Here is an 11,202-nt window from a genome sequence, read left to right as displayed (position 1 = left end):
ATTTAAAAAATCCTTTTAATTCTCGTAATAGAATTAACTGTCGGCCCTGATTCAGGAAAGACCTTAAGCACGTGCTTAAGTCTATTCCTATTCAGGACTGCACTTAACCATGTGCTAAGGGCCCATTGGCTTCAGTGGGAATTCAGCACACGAGTAGGTGCTGTCCAGAATAAGGATACTTTCAGTCATTCTGGGCCTTGGCTGATCAGCAGCTATACAGTCTCAATGAGGAGAAAGGGGATGTGATCAAAGACAGTATTGCAAAGCCGTCAGGACTGTAGTCGGATAGTGGGGAGAAGAGAATTCTAACGCGATTCCAAAAGCCTTCAACATCCACCAGTTCAGTTTTCATGTCTGTGAGCTTGATTCTTCTCCTTTGCAACGGCTCTCCCAGTGGTGGGATGTAGCTTTGTGTCCCATTTGCCTCGCGCACCTGAGTTATGTCATTGAAGCCAATGGATCTCTTAAAGCGAACGGGATTCAGCCTGCACATAGATGGGCTCTGACAAGATACCGAGTGCCCCCTGGGAGAATGAAGTCAATGACATTGGGAGCAGGCGGCAGGATCAGGCCCTTAGGAGGAAGGGGTATCGATTTGAATGAACTGCACGTGGTTTTCATTGCCCTACTTTGTACACGTTCCACTTTTCTAAAAGCCTTAGAACTTAAAGCAATAATTGAAATCAAACACGCGCACTCATACACGAGTAGAAAACAACACCTGGGACTATGAGTGGATTATTTCCACGGCGGTGCAGTAATGCCCTGTCATCGCTAGGGCGTGAGATGCATGCAACCCCCAAACCCTTCAGTACAGCCGCTCAGACTTTCAGTCCCGGGGCGGGAAAGGTGGGTTGATAGAGCAGGTGTTCTTCCTTTTAGGACATGATGTAGACCTCCAGTAGGCTGGCCACCGCATGCATGCGGTAGAAGATCCCGAAGGGCAGGCAAATGTCCACAATGGCAGCCCACATCGAGTAGCCGTAGAAGTTGAGTTCCTTGTCATTGTCGAACTGCGGCCGGGCGCCGAATGCTGGCATGATCCAGAGCTGTTTGGAGGTGGGAAACAAACGTGACAGTCTCAGTGAGAGGGATGGGATGGGGTGAGAAGCTGTAGCTGCTGCTAAGAGCTTCAAAGGGCAGAAGAATCAGGGAGAAGGGAAAGGATAAATCTTCTAAATTCAGGACTATATTAGAGACAGAAAAAGAGTGGAGGCTCTTTATCTAAATCGTCTCTGCCTGGTTTGTTCAGAAGCCATAGTGTAGCCAGACAGCCAGCCCCCCCTCTCAGACCAGCATGGCTGGGAACACAGGGGAGCCAAAACAACAGGGCACTTAACATAAATTCCAGCACAGCCTTTGAAGCTGTGAGAAGCACAGGTGTGCTGCTACAATGTGCCTCTGGGAACATATACAACGATTAGGCTCACAGCAGGCAGAGGCGCTGTGACAGACATGGCTCTTAGCCCCTACTAAATAGCATGATGCACACACACCAACATCCTAGTTGGGAAAATATTTACCCTAATAAAAGAAATGTCCAGTAGTCGAAACTTATTGTTTCTCCCTTGCAAGTGTAAACTACTCTTGCGAGAGCTGGCGTCGCCCAGACAGACCAGCCCCAATTTGGCATAAGAAAGGAGAAAGAGAATAAAGGAGTACAGAGGTATAAGTAGGGGACCTACAGCACCATGATTTTTGAGTGCTTTTCACTATCTATCTGCTGGTCAGATAAGTGACAGCCTCCCAAGGCTTCTGCAGCTAAGAGGGTCCCTAAGCCTTGTCCCTTATTCGTCTTTCCGCGGAATTGAGTGACCGATCCTGGCTTGGCACCGCTGGAATCGAGAGATGCAAGGAGGGTAAGAAGCACCCACACCTGATCTCCTATCTTTAGTGTACACATATTTTGAAATAGAGCTCTATACTTTGTTTTCTTTCTTTGGGATTGTGGCTTCAGTTTTGTAACTTGTTTGTGTGTGTGTAACATCTCTACATTTAAATAAGTAGGCACTAGCAATTTTGTAACCACATGATTAGAATCTAGTTTAATAAATTTTGGTAACCATTTGTGCATAAGCCTGACTTGTTTCTCTGGTTTACTGTAAAGCAGCCAACACAATTAAAGAACCTCAGCGGTTTTGGCTATAAAGCCTGGCCATTAGGTGAGAGTACTAAGAGCCTAGCGTTGAGTTGTGCCGCCTCCACGGGGCAAACTCTTGGGGCGCCTGTCAGTCAATCCTGACTGCCCGCTGCGAAGGAGCTCTGAGCTCTAGCAGTTAAAGTCACGGGTGTTTAGGACCTTGGGGCATCCGTCAGCCTAGCCCGGGCTGCCTGCCGCGAAGGGACAGTGCGTCCTAGCGGTTAAAGTCACGGATGGTATAAACGGGCATAGCTGGCACCTCACCAAACATCCTTGGCCATCGGCTAACACATAGCTCCTGTGAAATGTGTGTATTTCCTCCACAGCTTTCCTGTAAATCAAAATGCCTTCAAAACACTGGGGGGGAAGGAAGGGGGTCATGCTACATTTAATTGGCTTCCCTTAGGGCTTGCAATGAAAATCGTGGCTGCTAATCAAGTGTAATTGCTAATCAAAGGCAGGCTTCTAAGTGAAGCTCTTCGGGGCCAGATTATGCTCTGAGCTACACCTGTCAATAGAGATCCTGAGAGTACAATTTGACCCATGGGGTGAAATCCTGGCCCCACTGAGGTCAATGGAAGTTCTGTCATTGGCTTTAATGAAGCTAGGATTTCACGCATGCTACTTCAATACTGATCACCTGATATCATGTCTTTTGCTGTCTAACATATAACAAAATGGCTTAGATCAGGCTCTAAATGCCTTTTCCCTACATTAAAAACATAGCATCAAAGGATTAAGCTTAATGAAAAATATTGGGCCCCGATTCTCCTCTCCTTTGCACTGATTCTACAACATTATGGGCTCCAGTTCTCTGCTGGCATAAATGGGCAAAAAGCCACTGAAATCAAGGGAGCTGTGCCTAGTTACACCAGCAGAGACTGTTTTCCAATAACTCCACTGACTTCAATGCAGCAACTTCTGATTTAAGTGAGAGATTTAAGGTAAGAAAAAGGAACATTTTCCTTAGACCACATCCTCTTGGACATGACTTCCTGCCCTCCACTGACCCACCCACCTCCCAAAAAATCCCTTTCTGACTGTCACTTACAATTACGTTGCACAGGAGCAGGAACAAGGAGATCTCCTTTAGGAACTTCCTCCTCCATTTCACCTTCTTGGGGACCATTATGGACTGCACCACGTCTGAAGGCTGAATTGCTACCGCACCTTGACCGTGGGGCAAGGGGGATGGCAGGGCACTGCTGCTTTCGGGGACGCGAAGGGATACAGCATTGATGTTGACAAAGGTGAGTCCATATAGGTCCTTCTGGTGAGGATGAATTTTGTGGTCATCTTCTGGGGGCTGCCGATGAAGGCCTTCGATGATGAAGATGTTCTGGAAGGTGTGCTGGGCGATCATCAGCAGTGAGTAGGTCAAGTTGAGGGCACTTATGGCATCCCTTGGAGTGCTGGCCACCACAGCCACAATGGAGTAGTAGGAGATAGCATATTGCCCCACGGCAGCCCCCAGCAATAAGGCCATGTCCAAAGTCCTGGTTGGATTCTTGTGGTGGTCCATGTCTCTCTTATCAAACCTGTAGACAATGGAACCTCCGATGCAGACAAGAGACATCAGGCTCAGGCAAACTATGTTGAAGGTGTAATACATGATGAGTGCTTCATTTTTCTTGTCTGGTTGGCCACTGGCATTCACCTGCACCTCATAAACAATAAGGACCGCCAGGCCGCTCACCAGTATCAACAGCCCCAAAATGATGCCCACAAAGAAGGTCCTTCTGAAGAGCCTGAACTTCAGGTGGTGGATATGGTGGGTGTGGTGGTCTATGAGGCGTCCAACGTTCTTCCACATCACATACAGCATGGCAGAGGCAAAGAGACTGTACTCAATGTTGAAGGGATACAACCAAAAATAGCCACTCTGGAAGATCTTGCAAATTTCACTGGTACAACTACAGCCTTCTATTGAGTCACTTGCCGTTCCAGCTGGAACAGGAAAAACACATACATGTTACATTGTTACTGTGGGGAACAAGCACTTGTTAACAGACCTGAAGAGCCTCACTCTGGAGAATGATGGTCACTAAAATGCAGGACCAAAGATACAAGTAGATTTCAGGACCCCAAAACCCAGGGTTGCCTGGACACTGAGAGTCAGCCCATTGAAACCTCAGCCTCCCTTTGGTTTCTGCCTTTCGGGATTGCTTTCCCCCTTGTCAAACAATTGGTTTAGTGAACATTCTTCTCTTATCTGGGCTTGTCTAATCCCTTCTTCCTTCCTTTCCTCTTCCACCCTGGTTCTTTCTTTCATTCTCTCTCTTTCCTTTTCTTTTCCTCCTCTCCCCTCCTCCTCCTCTGTTCATTCTAGGTTCTCCCTCCATCCCCATGACTCCTGCTGGACACAAAGCAAGACACGAATGCTAAGGTCCAGATTGGAATACCCCTACTCACACAAGATAGCACCTTACTCTGAGCAGTCCCCTTGCATTCACTCATCAATGAAATTGCTACTGAGCCGGAGTAAGGGTATCAGACTCTGATCCGGAGAAAGACTTCTAACTCCGTAGCCTCAGCTCCAGAATTAGCTGGGTTTACTAATGGGCAAATTACCTTTCATGATCCATCTGTGTGTTCCTTCTGTTACATTCTGGAATTTTGTGTGCGATTTATGCACGGACTCGTCTGTTACGGCCGACATCCACACGGCTAGATTAGTGGTCAACGTCAGCATCAAGCCACACCTGTATGAGAGAAGAGACAGATAGAATCAAGGCAAAGTCTGCTTCTCTGGCACCTATCCTCTCTAGGCCTCAATGCACTCTTCAAACATGAGTGAATTAAGCCTTGCCTCTGTGAGGCAGGCAAGTATCAGTATCCCTGTTTTATATATGGAGAAACTGAGGCACAGGGAGGGGAAGTGACTTTCCCCCAGTCACACAGGGAGCCTGTGGCAGGGTCAGGAAGAGAACCCAGGTGTCCTGATTCCCTGTCTGCTGCCCTAACTGCTCTCTCTCATTCCCGTCACTCTTCATACCATCTACCCTGCCTGGTAAGCACCAACTAAGTCTCGTCTCTCACTGTTTCTGGCTCAGTCTGTCACAGGGTGTGGATGGAAGTATGTAGAGTAAATTGGTCAGGGTTGGCCTGTCCAGAAAGGTGGATCCAGTCTTGCAAAAGTGAATATGATCATCTGAGGTCTGGTTTCTCATTCCATCAGCCTTTTGATCTTCCTGACGCTCCTTTGTGTTCCTTCCTAGTACCGGGGAAGTGACCAGGACTTTTTTTTAACATTTAAGTATTATGTGCTAGTGTAAGGCTGTGCCCCTGCATGGGGATCGGTCTTCCTGCTTCTGGATCTTAACGGGTGAGTTGCTAGTACAGGAGTGCCCATGGTAGCCGGCTCATTAACATCTATCTGTGGGTCAGCCACCACTGAAGGGGGACAGAGTGCCACACTGCGTGGGCCGGGATTACATTGGAGAGGCGCTCAAACCAAAACCCTGGCTCTGCCTCTCAGTTTTGCAGCTGGCCCCCACTTCTATAGCTTACTGAACCTGATCTGTGAACGGACCCTCCCCTTTTAGCACTTCAGGGTAGCTGGAAACCAAGTGACAGCTCTCCACTTTTCACCACGGGGCCATCTCTTCTGTGTGCCTGGTAGGATAATCCTGTAACAGACCCATTGACATGAAAGAATGTAGGAATGTTCCCCCTGTAGCTGCAGCGAATTGCAGGGGAGGCTCGCAGCAGCAGAGGAATGGGGACCAGTGCAGAAGAGAACACGCCCAGCTGGGAGAAACACTCGCCTGGTAACGTCCAGGTGCACGTGAATGCAGTCTTTGGCAGAAATCCACAGGAAGTAGGTCTGAAAGAAATATAAGCGTTGATTAAGACTGACCCTCAAAGTGGCAGCGTCAGACTAGAAACAGACCTGGTCACTTCCATGCTCTGCAGAATGAAAGTCAGGCCCTGCCCTATTCTCTGCTGCACTGGGCCCATTTTCCCAACCGTGTCGCTCCTCTGCCATCCATTCCTGCCCCATTTACTTTGCCTTGTGCTGTAGCCCTCCCATGCTCTCCACTCTGCCTCCGCAGCTCCTTCTTCTGCCCACCATTGCTGCACATCAGGCTGCTCCTGCTTATCCCTTGCTCCCATCCAGCCCTCTCCGCTCCACAGTATTGACATCCATCAGGGGTTCCCAACCTGGGGGTTGAGACCCCACAGACAATCATGAACAGATATCAGGGGTTACGGCCATCCTGCCCTTTCCATGTTGCTAAATGGGAGAGAAGTCCTGGCTAGAACCTGGCTGGGGGGTTCAGGTGACCAGTCCTGCTATGCAAATAATAGCAGGTCATAGTATGGAAAAGAGTTATGAACCTTGACCTAGAGTAAGTCACCACAGATCAAATATGGTTTGGCGGACGGGGAAGTGTGCTCCCTGAGGAGTTTAGTCAGCTGAGTTTGCTCTGCTAGGTTAGAATGGATCTAGGAGTCAGCTAAGCTCGCTGGGCAGAGACCGGTCCAAGAGCGATCAGCACCCCGGGAAGGTCAAGCATTGTCCCTGAGCTCACCCCACCTGTCCCCTGGGCACTGAAAGAGCCCACGCTCACCTGGACGATCACAAACACAGCCTGCACGATAGGGTAGATAATTTTGATGGCGGACAGGCAGTTGTAGAAGCTGGAGTAATACCCAGTTTTAAACACGTCCATCACGAGGGTGAAAATGGCAAACAAAACCAGGCCTCCTGTTGAGGAAGCAAAGGCAATTAGAGATGATGTGCGCATGGTGGGGGTGGACAGGTAGACGTAGGTGAGCCCACACTTGTCTAGACAGACAGCGGAGGGAGAGAAATTGCATTGCCATGTAGAGGCAGATGGCGTTTTGGGCTTCCCCTTTATAGTAGTCCCAGTTTTCTTTTTACTCTAAAGCCTACAAATCCTTTGCACCAACAGCCCTTGGAATGGTGAATGATGAGGCTGAAAAATAACAGAGTACGTCAGAGAACCCTCCTGTGTAAGTATCGGATCCAGCAGGTTAATGAGACTGATCATTGGAGCAGTCAAACCCTCAGACCCAGAGCACTAAAGAAAGGAACCTTCTGAAGTTCTCTGTGAGTGATGTTTTGAGAAGGGCCCCTACGAGGCCATGTGGGCAATGCTTTGCCCACAGAGTGCTTAGCTTGTATGGGATCCCATCTCCACCCAACCCCCCGCCACCCCAAGGTATCATCCATGGTGGCTTTCTACCTCTCAGCCAGACAGGTCCCGCATGGGAGTCCTTGTAGAGGATGGCATCCTGGCGCTTAGTGGTGACGATGAGGTAGAAGAGTGTCCAGGCAATACAGATCAGCATCATGACGGTCAGCAGGAAAAACACGTCATAGTCATGCACAGCTACCTGGTTGAAGGCCGCACTGCTCACCAGGGTGCAGGCCAGTAGCACCAAATTGACGGCCAGCAGGACTGAGAACATGCGGCCTCCTTTCTTCCAGATCTCCTTGGGGTTGTGCGTCGAGGGGGGCGAGTGCGGATGGTGGCCCAAGGAGCCTGTTGGGCTGGAGGCCCTGCTGGCAATGTCTTCTCTCTGACCTGAGCCCATGATGGAGTCTTCGCGACTGATCTCGCTGTCTGTCTGCACGGGCTTCTCTGTCATGGTTCAACTAATGCCAAAGCCAAGTGTTACTGCTGTCAGGAACAGAACCCCAGAAATAAAAGGATCACTCCATCTGAATCAAAGAATCATAGAATCATAGGACTGAAATGGACCTCGAGAGGTCATCTAGTCCAGTCCCCTGCACTCATGGCAGGACTAAGTATTATCTAGACCATCCCTGACAGGTATTTGTCTGACCTGCTCTTAAAAGTCTCCAATGATGGAGACCCCACAACCTCCCTAAGCAATTTATTCCAGTGCTTAAGCTTCCTGACTGTTCAGAAGTTTTTCCTAATGTCCAACCTAAACCTCCCTTGCTGCAATTTAAGCCCATTGCTTCTTGTCCTATCCTCAGAGGTTAAGGAGAACAATTTACCTCCCTCCTCCTTGTAACAACCTTTTATATACTTGAAAACTGTTATCATGTCCCCTCTTGGTCTTCTCTTCTCCAGACTAAACAACCTCAATTTTTTCAGTCTTCCGCACAGGTCACGTTATCTAGACCTTTAATCATTTTTGTTGGTCTTCTCTGGACTTTCTTCAATTTGTCCACATCTTTCCTGAAATGTGGCGCCCAGAACTGGACACAATACTCCAATTGAGGCCTAATCAGCACAGAGTAGAGTGGAAGAATGACTTCTTGTGTCTTGCTTACAACACTCCTGCTAGTACATCCCAGAATGATGTTTGCTTTTTTTGCAACAGCGTTACACTGTTGACTCTCATTTTGCTTGTGGTCCCCCTGGATCCCTTTCTGCAGTACTGCTTCCTAAGCAGTCTTTTCCCATTTTGTATGTGTGCAACTGATTGTTCCTATGTGGAGTACTTTGCATTTGTCCGTATTGAATTCTCTAGTTTGTCCAGATCATTTTGAATTTTAATCCTATCCTCCAAAGCACTTGCAATCCCTCCCAGCTTGGTATCGTCCGCAAACTTTATAAGTGTACTCTCTACGCGATTATCTAAATCATTGATTAAGATAGTGAATAGAGCAGGACCCAGAACTGATCCTTGTGGGACCCCACTTGTTATGCCCTTCCAGCTTGACTGTGACCCACTGACAAATATGCTCTGGGAATGGTTTTCCAACCAGTTATGCACCCACCTTATAGTAGCTCCATCTAGGTTGCATTTCCCTAGTTTTGTTTATGAGAAGGTCATGCGAGATGGTATCAAAAGCCTTACTAAAGTCAAGATGTACCACATCTACTGCTTCCCCCTTTCCCTCCCCCAATCCACAAGGCTTGCTACCCTGTCAAAGAAAGCGATTAGGTTGGTCTGACATGATTTGTTCTTGACAAATCCATGCTGACTGTTATTTATCACCATATTATCTTCTAGGTTTTTGCAAATTGATTGCTTTATTTGCTCCATTATCTTTCTGGGTACAGAAGTTAAGCTGACTGGTCTGTAATTCCCTGGGTTGTCCTTATTTCCCTTTTTATGGATGGGCACTATATTTGCCCTTTTCCAGGCCTCTGGAATCTCTCCCATCTTCCATGACTTTTCAAAGATAATCGCTAATGGCTCAGATATCTCCTCAGTCAGCTCCTTGAGTATTCTAGGATGTATTTCATCAGACCCTGGTGACTTGAAGACATCTAATTTGCCTAAGTAATTCCTAACTTGTTCTTTCCCTATTTTAGCCTCTGATCCTACCTCAATTTCACTGGCATTCACTATGCTTGAAGTCGGATCACTACTATTTTCTCATAGGGTGGCATCTTTTGTGCAGCATGCGCATGCCCTGCTCCTGCTGTTGTTGGAATGAGATTCAGGGTTGAACCAAAGGGGAGGGTGAGAGGCAGGGGGTTCAAGGGAGATGGAACAGTGGGGGGGACGCAGAAGCCAGCATGCACTAAAACTAAGGATGAGCTGACTTCTGACGTTTCTCTCTCCAAACTCCCCACGCATTCAGAGAAACACCTGCTGCAACTGCGTTTCTCTGAAGGAACTTTGCCAGCCAGCATGCTCTTGGGATAAGATCCGGTGAGGAGCCGACCATGGAGGGCTAGAGAATGGTCAGTAGCACGGGTGAGTGCCGCTCCTGGGAGGAGACACATGAGGGGACTTCCCCCCTGCCTGGCTTTGTACCATTCTGGTGGTGTTCCCCTCAATTCAAGGTGTGTAACTTCTCCTGGGGTTGCACCTTTTGTGCTGTGTGCATGCCTTGCTTCCGCTGTTAGTGGAATGAGATTCAGTATCTGTCTCTGCTAAAGGGAATCATTAGATCTGAAGAAGCCTGTTTAAAAGGGCAGCAAGACATTTCCTCAGTAGCATTTGGTCACTGAGACCCTATGGGCTGTGCTCACTGTTTTGTCACTTTTGAAAACTCAAATCAATGCTTGAGAGCTAATTCAATGTCAGTTTAACACAAATATTAACTCCCCAGGGTAACACCCCCCTAATATATAATATAACATTTAAATGTTTATTGACATGAACTATTGGAAGGCATGAGAATGCAGGCAAGATCAAAGGTCTTAGGGCAAATGACCAACATGGTTGGATTTAAATGCCAGCCACAAAACGTGCAGACAAAATGTCATGCTTCCTGCAAAGAAACAGACCTATTACAATGATAAACCTAAAAGAATAGGAATCCATTAGAAAAACACAGTGTAGTTTGCAGCAAGCTTAGGCACTAAAACAGGTTCCTTAGTGGGCTTGTCTAGCTTTCCAACTCCTCCAAAGCCTGTTACAAATAGGTTAAGCTCAGTGCTTTATTAATATTTTATAAAACTTTGAATTTATCACTAGGGAAACCTGGGCTGAAGTATCTCTGAGAGCAAAGCTATTATTAAAGCCAAAAGCCATTCCACCAACCTGCTTTTACGCCTGCCAACAGATTCTCTGATCTTACCTGGGCTGCTACACGAGGTTCCTCTTCCCTCAAATCTTGACAGTCGCAGAATTTATATCTATTTGGGCATCGTCTTGATTTACACCATCTCTGGAGCTGACAGTGCTGTTTCATAAACCTCTCAGTGAAACTCCCATGATCCATTGTGTGCAATGGGCTGGTTTTGGGGAAGAGAGAGATGGGGAGATAAGAGTTATTTGCTTTTGAAGGGCACGAGGTATGAACATTACTGAGCATGGCATGAGGCTCCCCTCTAGGTCACAGGAACATAGGTAAAGTTCTGTGATCAAAGATCCATTAGATCAAGTCCAGGCCCCTGCAAGGGCAACCTAGATTGCCCTGACAGACGATGTATTACACGCTACACTGACACTCCATTTGATCTTAGCTAATGTTTATGGACTACTCGGTCCCACTATAAAGTACTTCAGGCGTGGGCACTAAACCACTCCACATTGCTCTACCAACATACTTCAAGTCTGCCCTATCAGGACACATGTTTGAGGGAGAGAAAGGAATCCACTCCCATATCCATTCAGTCCTGGGTGCTCCTCAGCCTTTCTCTGCTTGATCAGTGATT

General features: G+C 47.6%; 1 protein-coding gene across 1 annotated transcript; it reads right to left on the bottom strand.

Moving 5' to 3' along the window:
• Positions 1–878: 878 nt before the first annotated feature.
• On the bottom strand, positions 879–7,759 carry OTOP2 (otopetrin 2). Its single transcript, XM_074971469.1, has 6 exons — positions 7,354–7,759; positions 6,715–6,851; positions 5,908–5,966; positions 4,712–4,842; positions 3,192–4,087; positions 879–1,049 (listed from the first exon to the last, which is right to left on the bottom strand). Exons 1-6 carry the CDS (start codon positions 7,757–7,759, stop codon positions 879–881), a joined length of 1,800 nt encoding a protein of 599 aa, XP_074827570.1.
• Between the last annotated feature and the right edge of the window lie 3,443 nt (positions 7,760–11,202).

The sequence above is a fragment of the Natator depressus genome, chromosome 14 (genome assembly GCF_965152275.1).
Source record: "Natator depressus isolate rNatDep1 chromosome 14, rNatDep2.hap1, whole genome shotgun sequence".
NCBI classification, from domain to species: Eukaryota; Metazoa; Chordata; order Testudines; family Cheloniidae; genus Natator; species Natator depressus.
Note: the sequence above shows the minus strand (reverse complement) of the source record. Positions and strands in the feature narration are given on the sequence as shown.